The 15,361-nt window shown below is 45.1% G+C and overlaps 1 protein-coding gene across 2 annotated transcripts in view; it reads right to left on the bottom strand.

The window, feature by feature from the left end:
* Ano6 (anoctamin 6) overlaps nucleotides 1-15,124 on the bottom strand; it is a 175,736-nt gene extending 160,612 nt beyond the window's left edge. Inside the window, exon 1 of one of the 2 annotated variants that reach the window (XM_034516714.2) lies at nucleotides 14,911-15,124. In XM_034516714.2, the coding sequence (XP_034372605.1) occupies nucleotides 14,911-14,983 (73 nt within the window). In that variant the 5' untranslated portion in view covers nucleotides 14,984-15,124. The remainder of the gene's footprint in view (nucleotides 1-14,910) is intronic. The other variant, XM_034516713.2, reaches the window with a different exon arrangement.
* Nucleotides 15,125-15,361: the final 237 nt, after the last annotated feature.

Here is a 15,361-nt window from a genome sequence, read left to right as displayed (position 1 = left end):
AGGGCTACACAGTGAAACTCTGTCTCAAACAAAACAAAACAAAAAAAAAAAAAACAAAAAAAAAAAAAACCTTTATTAGTAAAGCAAGTGACAGGTCACACATATGCTAGCTCTAACACAAGTCTGACAATGAACCCTAAAGTTTAATTATTCACAGAATTAATTTTTTTAATTAAAAATTGACCGGGTTACCCCCCCCACACACACACACACACATCACACACATCCACACAAAACCAGCCACGTATGTCTCAGCCGTGTCCAACAATCAGGATACATTGCCTGTTCACTCACCCAAACATAGCTAATTTCCCTCTCCTAAAACAAACAAGACCATTCTGCCCTTCACAGACACTTCCCTCCATACCCGAATCCATTTACCTATCTGAACTCAGAATCCAGGCAGGCCAGAGGAGAGACCACCTGCAAGGAAGATTTATGCCAGGAAGGACTGAAGAAAGCAGGAGGTTTCAGGAGCAAAGCCACCTGAGAGAAGACAGTTATCAGGATGCAAGAGACTTCTGGGCATGCCAGCTAAGGAATGACACCATCCTCCATGAGGCAAAATAAATAAATAAATAAATAAATAAATAAATAATCAAGAGACATCCCCAACTCATCAGATGCAAATAGTTCACTAACTAATCCTGGCTTTACTCAATCAAGGGCTTTTCATGGAGACTGAGAAAATGTCCATTTTTTCAGAACATAAAATACGGAAGGGAGTTTTCAGCCACAGGTTCTGGGATTAAGGCATCCACACCAAGCCACCAGCATGTCTTTATCATTATGTCAGAATCCTGAAGCTCAAGATCACCAGGTCCTGGGGAGCTGCTTCTCAATGAACCTGTAAGCTGCCAGATCTACACGTCTACCTACCCCCAGGAGGGATATGGTTTCCCCACATCCCAGAAAGCACCAGGTCTTTTTCAGGTGGCCAAGTGACACTCAATCTCCCTCATATCATACCCTTTTCACCATCTTATATACAACAGCCCTAATGTGACCAAGGAAGGACAGCAAAAATAAAATGACATTTGGGTAATAATCTAGACACAAGATTTCAGGTACCACCAGGGTGGCAGTTAAAGAGGCAACCTGGGACACACCATAAACTATTAAATCCGCTAAGGGATACCAAGACAGGCAGGCCCCACCAGGTCTACCTCAGGCAAGAGGCAGATAGCACCATATTGGACAAGGTTTCTAAAGACACAAAGCAGAGCCAGATTGAACCAGAGGACCTCAGCTGAGAAAAAACATTCCCAAGAAAGGAAGATGGACACATGGGGGAATTTGGTGGGAGGCAGGCTATGGTATCAGAGCTGACACTCAGGGTTATTGCTAGGCTCATGGTGAATGCTGAGTCCTTCACGATTCTCACAGAGAGCCAGAATTAGTTCCTCAGACTGGGGTGTGGCTCTGCTAAGAAGTGGGAACCAAGAGCTAGCTCTAGGGGGAGTGTGGATGGGAGCCAGAGCCTTAATTTGATTCAGGCAGTTCCTAGTCCTCTGTAACTCCAGCAGTGAGTGACTAATCAGCCTTAAGAAACCCTGAGTCACGAGGCAGGGAAAGCAGCATCAGTGCCAAGTAACTTCTCTGAGAACTGGGAACCCACGGGCTTGGACAAATACTGTGGAATCTTATATCTGGGGCCAGCAGTGAACATTGCCTTCTCCCTTGGTGCAGGTCAGTTTTAGTTTTCGGTTCTTGAAGGTATTCAGTTACCAGATGAGGCTAAGAATATCCATCTGAAACACGCCTTAGACAAAATGCCAGGAAGTGCTGACCTTTTGGAAAAATTAATTATTATACTTGACATTCTTGTGTGGAAGGAACAAACTGGCATGCATTTCTCTATGGATTGCTGTCGCACCCAGCAGCATGGTCACTCAGGGACAGCATGTGAAATGACTCTGAGTTTGGATTCAGACAGCAAAGCAATTAAAATGAGTGCATTTTCCCTGTACCCTCCCTCCCCAACTTAAAGTTAGTTAACTTCCTATTATAAGCAAAGGTATTGTGTGAGCTGCTGTGGATAAGACTACAAAAATAACTAAGATGAAAAAAAAGGAAAAGAAAAAAAAGAAAAAAACCTGATTTTAAACAGAATGGAAAAGTAATGTTAGGTAGCATGTTAAGATTTCACCAAAAAAGGTCTTTTCCAGATTTTCTTGCAGTTCAAATACACTGGACTAATGGGAATAGATAACCACACCTAGATTAATCTCCAAAAAAGATCATGCAACATGAAAAGGGCCAAGCATGAAAGATTATACTCTACTTAGTTCCATTCACATAAAATCCAACAGCAGACACACTCAGTTTACAGGAGAGATCATTAAAATGTCCCCCTGGACTGAGAAAGGGAATTGGGGGGGGGGGGTGTGAGTGGCCTCTCCCTGAGTGTAGGTGGCAGGCAGACGCAGGACTGAATCTGCCAAGCTGCACAGTTAACAGCACATATCACTATCTAATCAAGAGCATCACTGGAGCGGGCTCCTGGTCAGACAAAAAGCACTGCAGAAGGCAGCATCAGTCTCTCACGTTTCCTCAAAGAGTTCACCCATAAAGAAGACTCCCATTTGGCCAGGAACCACAAGTGATGGAAAAGTAAGTTGAAACGCCATTCTAGGATAAACAACCTAATACAGGATCCCGAGCAAGAGGATTGTTTTAAACAGCAAATGAGAACAAAGTTTGTTCCCATGCCTGCTCCATGACCTGAGAACAGATCTGGCCTTAACTTTTGTCCTTCAGTGTTGCATTAGGTACTCTGACTGTTCACAGGAAAGAGATTCTAGAGAGAGATACCCCAGCTAGGGTTTCAAGAGGGAGAAGCTGGAGCCCAGCAAGGCACCTGTGGTGTTTTCCGGCTTCACAGGACTTCTGATTCATGCCCCCAGGGGCTTGGTTGTGACTCCCAGCAAAGTCAGTTCCGCCTCTTACCAATAGAAGTGATTCATAGCCCTCAAGAGAGCAGCCAGAAAAAGAGAACATGGTGCTGGCTGAAAATCCAGAAGAGTCATTCTCCTCTAGGTCCCCATGCCTTTGAGGCCAAGAGAGAAACAGACTGTGAGCAGGGAATGACAGTACCCGCTGTTTCCCCTCTTCCTTCGACAACACAGAAAAACTAACAGAATTGATGACCTCAAAGGTCTCAGCATCCCTTTCAAACTTACAGAAAAGAGAGGGTCATGCTAAGTCGAACTGTAAAGCCATTCTGAAGGGACCTGAAGATGCAACCGTGTTTTGTTGCCTCTAACCCAATGTAGCTATTGCAGCCAATAAACACACCGAGGCATAGTGGGGCTTAAGATTACGAACAACCTCTGCAAGGTGAACAGAAAGACCATGGAAATCATCGTAAACAAAGCCCGCGCCAGACCAGTTTCCTGGGACAACTGGACCTGGAAACCCGAAAGTACACACATTTGCCAAATGTACATCTGAGCCTTCTCCCTGCCCAGCCTTTCAAAGACTTGCTCCCCAAAGATCAGGCTATTTTTAGAACATGAAAATAACAGCTGTGGGGCCAGCCATCCCCCAGTGAAAGCCCTCCCCCTGGAGAGTGGTGGGCACACCCAAGATTCTCTTCTCACTGTGCCATCCTGGTTTGCTCTTCTTTCACAACCTTTAAATATAATTTGCCACACCCACTTGATATGTCTGCTTTACCCTGCCAGGCAGCCCATGTGTGCTAGCATAAATGAAATCTCTATGCATATGGATTTAAAACAAAACCGAAAACATCAGGTATGATTTGCAAGCAGGGCTCACTGCTGGCAATCCAGTCAAGAGTTAGAAGGAACTTTCCTGGTCCAATAAGTTAGTCAACACTATCTATGATTGAACTCTTCAGAATAAGTACATGAAGCTTGAGACGAGCCAGAAGCCACAGCTGAGGCCGCCGGAACGCCCAGGAAAACCATGATTACCCGATTGCTAAAACGTCTCTGGTGTTTGCTTACCCTGAGCATGATGAAAGGCTTGTCTGCAAGTGTTCGCATCTCCTCTATGATTCGTAGGTTATAATGAGCCTGTTATAGATGGCTGTACCCAGTGGTCACTAAACACTATTTACATATAAATGAATGCAGGAAACGTGAGCGGCCCTCGTGGCAGAGGCTGGACTCCAGGCACTGTGACTGAAGGATGGAATTAGGTTTACACTTCAAGTTGCTTCTATTAAAGGCAGAAATGTCAATCAAATAACCTTAAACTCAACTCCTCTCTTCCTTCCACTTTGCTCTCTTTCACCCCCAAGGGGATGCAGTAAGTTAGCTATCCTCTGGCTGATGTTCCTGGAGGGGCAGCCTGCTGTCCAGCTCCAACAACTGGACACAGTGAATCAATTGTCCCCAAGCTTCTCGGTACACAAAATGAGAAAGCATTGTCTCCTATACCTAACCTGCAAATGATACAGTGTTCACTTCTGTTATTATTAAATCCAGAAGAGTTAAGCTACAAGAGCAATAACACAAAGTGTGCTCTGCCTTCCACTTGATCTACTTGTATCTATTTATCTACTTGTGTCTATTTGTATCTATTTGTGTCTTTTAACTGGTTTTGTTTAACCGGGTTTTGTTTAGACTTTTTAAAGCTACCCAATGAACCGGAAACTTTTAAGTCTCATGGGCAGTTAAACAAACATTTTAGACTTTACCCTTTTAAATTCCCCCAACTACCTGAAAGAGTAATATGATAGGAACTTCACCTTCCAACTTGGTGCAACTGTGCCAGCAGCTCCCTCGGTGTGTCTGTGATGCATTCATCCTTAAGAGTCAGAGAAGTGTCTTGGTGCAGTGGGCAATGGCCAGTGTGGATCCATCCACGTGCCGTGAAGGAGGACTGAATACTCAGCCTCAGATGGAATCTCTATATCAGTGCTCCCACCCCTACCTCAGGGAGCATCAAGGATGAAGGGATGGAAAGAATGTAGCCTGGAGGTGGGGAAATGAGGACTGTTGTAAATGACACAGCCATTACAGGCATGAACGCATGGTATGGTTACCTGCTACAAGCATGGGTATGGTTGCCTGCATAAGACCTGTTCAGAATCAAGGCAGCCAAAATGCTAGCATGGATGAGGAGGCCTGAGCTAGAAGGGCCAAGCTAGAAGAGGGAAGGTTCCATTTTCCTTGAGGACGTGGTGATTGATAGGTTGCCCATGCTCCAGTGGGTGCCCCAATCCCTATATCTATTCAGTCAGCACTAATTGGCCCCAGTGGTTATTTAATGGGGGCTGGGAAGGACCATACGGAAAGGGAACATGAATTGAAGGGACATGTTGGGTGGTTTCAGGGGAAGTTGAGAGAGGTAAGCTTGGGGTATGATCAAGATATGTTTTGTATGTATTTATGTTCTTATTTCTTATACACTTTTAGAATAAAGGCTATCAAAGTATCTCTCATAATGACCCTTTATACTACATCGCATCCTATCTTTCTTAGTAAAATTGCATCAAGGTGACACAACCCTGTTATGAAATGCATCTACTGGGCTGGAGAGATGGCTCAGTGGTTAAGAGTAATGACTGTTCTTCCAGAGGTCATGAGTTCAGTTCCCAGCAACCACATGGTGGCTCACAACCATCTGTAATGGGGTCTGGTGCCCTCTTCTGGTATGTCTGAAGAGAGCAACAGTGTACTCATATACATAAAATAAGTAAATGAAAAGATTAAAAAAAAATGCATCTACTACTATAAAATCTTACCTGACTTTAAACACCTCAGTCACTTAAATTTCTTCATGTTTTGTCTATGACTGACTGACCATTGGGCTAAGACCCATCTACTGTGTTGTATGTATTAATCCTCCAACTGGCATGCCCAAGGGCTGGTCACTAGCCCAAGTCCTAAGTTAGATGTCAGCTTTTTAGTAGTCCGTATCTTGCTCTTTCTTATTCACCAGAATGGAAGCACCAGGCACCATGCTGCCCACTAGGGCCACCGCCCTCAAGACAGTAACAGTAAGAAATGAGAAGGACAAAGTGACAAGGGCATGTGGAAGTAGAAGTCACTGTCTTAGGGAAAAGGAACAAACGTCTACAGAATAATCAAGAGGTAATCCTAGGTTAAGATTTAGCTAAAAACAGTTACACAAAGCACTGGCAACATTGTTGACAACTGTGGAGGGCTCAGTTCAGCAGGCATCCGATCCGCCAAAGCAAGTCCAAGTTTTAAATACTATTACTCATTTGGCATTCCCACACCTTGCATGCCACAGCCCCATTTTACAGAGGAAGGTCATGTAGATCACTCAAGGTCACGTGACTGGTGAATGTCTGGACCAGACTGTGAACTTGCATGCTCTGCATCTCTGGGTAGAGCCAGGGTAAGGCTTCTGTGAATCAATCTGACCAAGTATGGAGGCAGACGAGGAAAGACTCTAAGAAAAATGATGAGCAACTGAGAAAGCCAAGCAGCTGACCTGAGATAAAAAAGCAAAGAACCAACCAACCAACCAACCAACCAACCCAGGAGCTGCTTCCATGTCACAGATGGCCAACGGACAGACCCCAGACCAGTCCAGGGCTACTGGTCTGCACTGCAACTAGCCAAAGATGTCAGTCCACATCTTTGGCCCAATAAAAGTGAAGTTATCACTAAACAGATGGCAGAAGTAATCTTTGAACACAGGGAAGATACATCCATTCCTCTTCAACTGCAGAGTAAGTCCCTGGAAACCCACTCAAGTTTCATCCTCAGATCCAGACCTCTGGATGACCAGGTCTATACCCCCAGGATTCGAAAGGGAGAAGGATTCCCCCTGTACATGACATGGTCTCTTCTTCCTTCTAGATCCACAAATTCCCAAAGCAACCCTATAGCCTTGATGTCTGCTCAAAGGAGAAAATGTAGCTGAGAAGGTCAAGAGCCAGATACCCTTGAATTCCACAAGACTAATGTCTTAATAGAGACAAGGAGACTGGACTCGGTGCTCTGTACATACACACTGATAGAGAATGCCAAGGCTGAATGAGTGGAGAGTTTAAAAGCATTTTAAACATCAGGCTGCCCATCCTCCCTCTCGGGAGGTTCCTGACTGGCCGCCCTCTGTAGAATGGTGAATATAATTCTGTATTTCCAGCTTTAGTTGTGGGGTCATGCAGAGCTCCATTCAGTAAGAATCTCACGAATTATCATCCTTGGTTCCTTCTCTTGTTCGGCTTCAAGAGCAAATTTATAAGAAAAGCCAGTCATTGTCTTAGTTAGTGTTTTATTGCTGTGAAGAGACTCCATGACCACAGCTACTTTTATTAAAGAAAACACCTCATTGAGGTTGGTTTACAGGTTCAGAGGTTTAATCCACTATCATCCTGGCAGGAGGCATGGGAGAGTGCAGTCACACATGGTGCTGGGAAAGGAGCTGAGAGTTCTAATCTGGAGCCACAGGCATCAAGAAGAGAGAATGAGCCACTGGGCCTGGCTTAAGCTTCTGAAACCCCAAGTGACACGCTTCCTCCAACAAGGTCATACCTACTCCACCAAGGCCACACCTCCTAATAGTGTCACTCCCTATAGGCTTTTGGAGGCCACTTTTTTTTTTTTTTTTTTCAGATTTATTTATTTCTATGTATATGAGTACACTGTCGCTGTATTCAGACGCACCAGAAGAGGGCATCAGATCTCATTATAGATGGTTGTGAGCCACCATGTGGTTGCTGGGAATCGAATTCAGGACCTCTGGAAGAGCAGTCAGTGCTCTTAACCACTGAGCCATCTCACCAGGCCTGGAGGCCATTTTCATTCAAGCCACCACAGTCACTTACGTGAATGTCTCCTTCCTCGCTTACTAGGAAGGTACACACACACTTTTGCAAACACAGTCTGAGAGTCACCAGAGCAACGTATGTGCCACAGAGACCACTGATGGGGGCTGTAATCTCCACATTTCATCAGCCATGTATTAAGGTATCTACTACGCATTAACCTCTACAGCTTTTAGCTAAGATCCCCTAAGAAGAATTACTGTCCTACTATGCATTAACCTCTGCAGCCTTTAGCTAAGATCCCCTAAGAAGAGTTACTGATGAAATATGCTTCCAGGGGTCTAAAAAACACAGTTAGCCTAACTGTGAGAATATAGGGAAAACACAATAATTACGTCTGCAGAAACTGTTGGCTATATAGTTCCTTAACTCTCACCTTTAAACACACAAGGCTGAAGAACAGCCACTGTCAGGACCGCCCCCAGCCAGGAAATCACTAAGGTCCTGGGTGTATAAGATACAACAGAGACAGGCCTTGAGTTATGGTATCAGAGGTTAAGAGCAGCAGTTCCCATAACTACCTTTAAAATGAAGAAGAATGGGCTGCAAGAGAGACATTGTGACAAGACAAGACTGCAGCCTTAGTGAGAAGCTTGGTGCCTGATACACTGTTTCCGGGGAATGGCTGAGAAAGAGAGAGGATGAATGGTACTGACTACTGAAGAGTGGGTAGGGGTGTGTGTGGGGGGTGTGTGTGTGTGTGTGTGTGTGTCCTCTTCCTGGTCTGAAAACATCATCCCACATCCTCCCAGCAACCCCACAGGGCTGAACAGCTGACAAACTGGCTTCAGGTGAAGCATCAGGTGAATACCACAGGTGTTTCCCAACTGACACAAACTCAGGTGTCACTCAAGTCAGTTTCCCTCCCTCCCACTCAGCAAAGGGAGTATCTTTACAAACTTCCTTTTTCTCTATAAAGATTCTTCAGGAATCACCTTTGCCCCAAAGAAAGCAAGAAACTCTTAAAAATCTACTTCTTTTTCTTCTTAACATTCAGAGCCACTAAACTTTTACCATTTCTTTACATATTACTGAGAAATACTGGCCTTTTTTTCTTTTCCTTTCTTCAGAAATAAGAATATTATGTTTTACATAACTGGAAAACTCAGAACTTGGTTTCATAAGTAACAGAAAGAAAATGGGATTCAAACGAATGCAACCATTTCAAATCAATATGAAAATGAGAGTAGAACCTTAAAACAATATGGTTCTAATTGTTTTAAAGATAAACTACTGGTTGTTTTTCTTTTGAATATTTTTCCTCAAAAAACAGCACAAGTCAGAAAAAAAAGAATGTTTAAGATCGTGTCTGCGTGACAGTGCTACAAGAAGAACCCAGCAATCACTGAGAGTGTACAAAGACAAATACCAGTTTTCAACTATCTGCTTCAATGTTTGGAACGATCATAACATTTCAACTATGTAAACAGAGTCTTGGTTTCTACCAAAGGAACTTTATAAATAAGCCTTTAATTTTCATATTTGTACTTTGTGTAAGAACATCTATTTACAACTATGACCCACTGGTAAAGTTGTCAAAGTTAAAAGAAATATTACAGAGAAGAGAACTTTAAAATATCAATACCCTCTTTTTTCCAATCTTAAGTTATTTGTATTTTTAAAAGATACAATAAATTGTAGAGTTCCAATGTCCTAGAATAAAAGCATTAAATATAAAAGCAACATCTGGTCTTTCCCCAAAGACTGTTTTTTTTCTTTTATTTGTGCTTTTGGCTGCTGAATAACTTCCTGCAACAAGATCTGTCAATTGGTATTCAGAAATGTGGCCAGGGCACCATAAATACGGAGGCAGGAGAGCGGTCATTAACCCTTCAACTTGTCTGTCTCTCTGTGCATGTTCTCCTGGATGCCTTGACTGAATGGTATCTTCATTGCACCTTGGCCCACATCCAAAATCTACTGCTGCCATATTCTTATGCTCTTCAAACTGGCTGTTTCTCGGGACGGGTGCCAATTAATTTTAGCTGCAAAGCTGAAGAGACAGCAAAAGCTAAGCAAAAGCAAAAAGAAGTCATAGAAACGACATGGGCCGGGCGTGCTGCTCGGCGGCGCAGAGCTCGCCTGGCATGCAAGAGGCTGGGGCTTCCGAACAATGGTGTAAGACCTCAACACGATGATCACTGGACTGCATTAAATCCCCACAGTCTTGGTCTTAAAGTTTACGAATCAGTCCAGAAGCACATTGCCTTGGATGAAGGTAGTTAGAGGTGTCTCTTTGTTCTAAAACTAGGCTGTTTTCACAGAAACCCAGGCCTGAATGTCCTGTCTAAACTGGATCAGGCAGCTTAAATCATGGGGCATGAAAACCTACATCAGGCCTATAACAAATGCTTTACTAAACACCTACTACGTGAAAAGCATCGGGATAAGGAACAGGAAGCATCTCCTGGTGAAACCACAGCCTTTGGTCAAGACGTACTGGCAATGAGAAACAAAGCGTTAGCTACAAGACTTTTACTAAAAGACACTCATTTCAGTCTAGTCCACTACAAACACCACCTTTGGGGTTCAATACCATCCTTTACCTTAGGCACATATCAGGCAATTCCTAATAATACTGGATTATCTCCCACAAATGTCCAAATTAAAACCATATCTCTAATGGAAATGTCTGTGGCAGTGCTCCATCTAAATTTCTTGGCTACTAAAGGGAAAGGGGAACCGGCCACGAAAGCCACCATGGCAGCCCTACCCCGCCCCGCCCCCCCCCCCCCCCCTTTCAGAATAATTCTCTGAGAGCTCATTTGTCACATGCAGAACAGTAAGGTTGCCAAAGAGTTGAGAAAGGGTAGGGGACATTTTGGAAAGCAGCTATTTGACTTGGAAGTTAGAATATGGACAGCAAGTTGTGACAGCATGTGGCCAAAAGAGAAGAGGCTTTGATCACAGTCTCTTTTAACTGTCAGTCTTTTGTTTTAAACAATGCACACACACACATATACATACATGAGTGTACATAAGTACACTACATACATGACATACAGTACATAAGCTGAGGGTAGTAGCACTGGGTTCATCTGGGAGCTAACCCATTGTGCCTTTAGGAATCACAGCCCCATCATTTGCCTTCCTGGCCCTCCTGGCTGGCTCTGCTGCCCACACTGCTCTACAGCTAGCCTGGCAAATTTCCAAGCTTTCTACTTGGTACCACTTCCGTACTAGGATTTCTCTTGACACACCCCTTGATTACAGCGGCAGTAAATGATTGCAGCAATAAGGTGTGCAATGAAGCAGAAGAACTAGGAGTGTGTATTCTTCAGATAACACAGAAGAGATTTCTACAAAGCCATAAAACCGCTAAGTGTAATGTTAAATTATCTCAGGAGGGAGTCATTCAGGTGTGGTGGCTCAGGCCTATAATCACTACACTCAGGAGGCAGAGGCAGGAGGATCGGGAGTTCAGAGCCAGCCTCAGCTACATAAAGAGTCCAAAGAGACAGCCTACCTATATGAGACTGTGTCTTCAAAATAATAAAATAAAAATAAGTAAACACACATATACACACATATATTTACACACACACACACACACATATATGTATGTCTTGTAGACATAATAAGAGCACAGATCATGAAACACAAGAGCAGAAGAGATGGATGAAGGCTAACACATAGAACCAGGAACAAGGGATATGAGGATGCACTGGAGTCCCTTAGAGATGCAATTATCAGCACTACCTACAGGAGTTTCTAACAGGCTTGGAAGGAGGATGAGTCACAGGGAAAGAGTGAAATTGAGGCTGAAAGCAATGGCCGGAGCCAAAGCGGCCAAGAAAAGTATGACCTCACAGTATGACACCACCACCCATCCTTCCCACCACTCAGCTCAAGAGGCAGACTTACACTAAGTGGGACGGCTAGAACTGAACGCTTAGAGATGTTCCTCCTCCTGTAAGCTCTGGGACACACTCCTTCAACCTTGTGTCTCTGCACCCACTTCTAAACCCGAATCCTGGGAGGGTTTACAGTACCATCCCCCTCCTCCTCTGCTTCCCAGCATACTGCCAGATGCAGATCTGCTCTTTCCACGACATCTTTCTGGGGCTCCCAAGTTACAGATAGCTCAAGATCTTTAAACTGCCTGGAGGATTCTTCACAGGATGAAGAATCCCTCCATGTCCTTCCAGGATGGCATCTCCGCTCTGGAAACTTGCCTATGCCTTTGTGTCCCTGCTTCCACATAACCACCTCTTCTGGAAAGTTCCCTTCATGATGTCCTCCCATAGTTTTGCATACATTTCAATAAAGCCACCTTCTACAAGGGACTTTTGTTTTAAGGGACCCCCATCCTGGGACAGGGGTGTGTCTTGCCCCAATCTACCACACAGCCTTCTGTACTTAGCCCAGAAGGGTTGCTTAACCACTGTCCATGAGGCCCAGCAGACCAGGACTACACTGGGGGATGATTAAACATGAAATGGACTGCAGGAATAGATCACATGGGTAGATAAGTCTAAGACTGCCACAGTGAAAGAGGACAGAGAAATGACTGGACCATCTATCTAAATGGCCACTGTCCCTTTCACAAGTGACAATCAGTATGAGAAACCACAATGTCAAGTACCAGAAACAGATGGTAAACCTGGAGCTTTCAAACTTATCCATCTGACCCCTGCCTGAGTCCTTCCTCAGAGCATCCATGTCTAGAACCACTTTCCCTTGGCAGGGTTTGAACCACAGATAATCCAAGAAAATAAAAGCCTTTTTAAACCTATCATACAAACTAGGATTTTTATAGTATTGTACAAACTATAGAAGAGTGAGAGGCACTGAAGAAATATATTAACTGGGAGCATCCACATTCTGCTATGAAAGTTATTGCTATCCCCTTTTAAAGAGGGTTGGGGGGTGGGGGGAGGACAAGAGAGCCAAGGCAGAAGCGAAGGTCAGAGAATATGTGGGAGTATATTCTCTCCTTCATCAAGTGGTCCGGGAGATTGAACTCGAGCTTGGTAGCAGACGCCTTTACCCACTGAGCCAGTTCACCTGTCCTGAATCTATCATTTTTTAAAACAAGAAGAAGTGATGTTTAATCAACTCACTGACTACCTGGAGGTTGGACGTGTCTGGGACAAAAGCTGCCAAGGACAGACCACCCTCTGCGTTTCTGGGCACTTGCAGTTACAGTCATCCCCACTAGGGCACTTCTGCAGCTGCTGTTTACACAGGATTTCTGTGGCTCCTTAGTAAAAGTTGAGCACGTTTTAAAACAAAACAAAACAAAAAGCAAAACCCACTGTGCCCCATGGGTTTATTCATCACTGCACCTTTCCGGTTACTTCCGGTGGTCAGGACTTAAGCAAACAAGAAAGACACCATGGGAAATATACCATTTTCAACTCTCCATATGGGCTCATTCTACATAGCCACTCCTGCACCTAAAGAGTCACTTAAGTATCCAACAACAACCTGAATTAGTTCTCTAAGTACCGAGCAGCAACCTGAAGTAATTGTTCATATAGATCTACAACACAGTGTCCCAGAAGGCTCGGCTTCACACACGTGGGCGGAACACCTCTCTGATACCATCCTCTACTTTAAAACGTTTTACTTTCGTTGCGTGAGATTCGCCTTAGATGATGTTGGGGCCTCGTGTCAAAGTAACTATCCTGCTCTGAATTTTAAAGCTAAGCAAAATTTAACAGAAATTAGCATCAATGCTGATTATGCCTTAAACAATTATACAATTATCCCTCTAGCGACATATCCTAAAGAAAGACATTAATCAAGAGCTTTGACACAAGATTGGAGGCAACAATTACAATCTCCATTTCACCAGTGCCTCCTCTCCCACTGTTGGAAATTAGAATTAGTTCATAATAAGTCTGTCAACCTACTTCAGTGACCTTCAAGAAGGCTAACAATTCTGTAGTAACATAAACGTTCATAGGCTTGGTAAAATATTGTCTGATACAAAAATAACTATAATATACTCCACATTAAATTATCATTCAAAGGACAACCAAAAACTGCCACAACCTGCTTAAATATGTTGCCTGTCAAAACAGTCCGTCTGCTATCCAAGTATTAATCTAAATACTGGAAGCTTCTGTAAGAAGAGGCAGAGGTAGCTAACTACATCTGGTGTTTTACTTCATGGGACAAGCATGAAATACATGGATCACTAAAAGCAAAGCCAGCCTACTGGCAGGGCCTGAAGACAACCTAGGATGCCTATCATGTAACAGAGGCTAGACCAAATTAGATTTTCTTTCTAAATTGAACTCTGATGGCAGCAAGTGCTTACACTCAGAGACTAGCTTATGTCAATTTCTATTCCGGCTTGATCTCACTTGACTGCCTCACCATGGCCAGACAAGAATAAACAGTTAGTTTCCCTAAGAAACTAACTGTGCTAATATGAATGTAACTTTTTAACGCTGCTCCCGTGGGTGGTATTTTATGTAAATGGTCACTGACTGCTCAATCTCATGAAACAGTAGCATCCTACATCTCTTACCCAGCAGCCGCCAGGTGCAGAGCCTTAACTTGCTCAACTCTGGGAAATCAGAAACTTGTGCTTGACAGTGTGAGTCGCCAGGGAGGCTAACCTGCGCGCACTTTTCTCCCCTCCTTAAAAAGGAATACTATTTGCTGTCTCCACAGAGATGAGTGCCTGGTAAACCGCTGTCACAATGAAAGGCCAAGGCTAAATCGCGGCGTGGCATTCCCAAGTTCGCCTAGACCAGGGAGTTACCAAATTCCTTTGATTGGTCTGTGAGTAAAACCTGAAAGGAAGGAAAAGCCACACCCAACTCCTAAATTTACTTTGTGAAGTGTTTGGAGGCCGTGAGGGGGAGCGTTTTGACATCCAGGAGGCCTGATGGAAAGGTGCCACCGTCCTCCGCCCGGCGTCGCCCCGCGTCCCAGCCCCGCACCCGCGGCTCCAGCCCTTTTGTTTGTGTCTCTGCGGAACGGTGCTGCGGCGCAGCCTGTGGCCTCGGAGAATCCGGCTCAGGTGTGTCGTGAACCCGGGAGCAGGGTCCCCAAAACACCGCCAGGAGTGGACGCAGGAAAAAGACCCGAAGTTGCTTGGGAGCTTCGGCTTCCGCGCAGAGGCGTCCGCCCCGGATCCCGCCCCCACCTCCCGCCAGAGTCCCGGCTCCCGCACTCACCAATGTCTCCATCCTCATCGTCGTCCTCTTCCAGCTCCATGTTCAGCAGGACGTTCCTAGTCATCATCTGCATGTCTCCCGGAGGCCGTCGCTCGGCTGCTCTCGGCTCCGCTCGGCTCCGCTCGGCTCGGGCTGCAAGCTCCGCTCAGCCCTCTCGGCACTGCCCCGGCTGCGCTACGCCCGCGCTCTGCCTCGGCAGGCGCTGCTCAGCCTGCGACTGAGCATGCTCAGAGGGACGCCGCTGCTCCCGCCCCGGACCAAACCGCCTCGGCTTTGAAGAGCCCAGGAGGAAGTCGGGCTGGCGGGGGTGGGGGGGGGAGTTGTGGGAGTGGCAGACGCTGGGCGAGCCGCGCGGCGCTGCAGCGGCAGAGGCAGGCCGGTTTCCAGGGGCTTGCGGTGGTCTTTAAACTAATCTGCAGAATGGCGAGACGTCACAAGGTGCCGGATTAGT

Source organism: Arvicanthis niloticus, chromosome 13 (assembly GCF_011762505.2).
Source record: "Arvicanthis niloticus isolate mArvNil1 chromosome 13, mArvNil1.pat.X, whole genome shotgun sequence".
NCBI classification, from domain to species: Eukaryota; Metazoa; Chordata; class Mammalia; order Rodentia; family Muridae; genus Arvicanthis; species Arvicanthis niloticus.
Note: the sequence above shows the minus strand (reverse complement) of the source record. Positions and strands in the feature narration are given on the sequence as shown.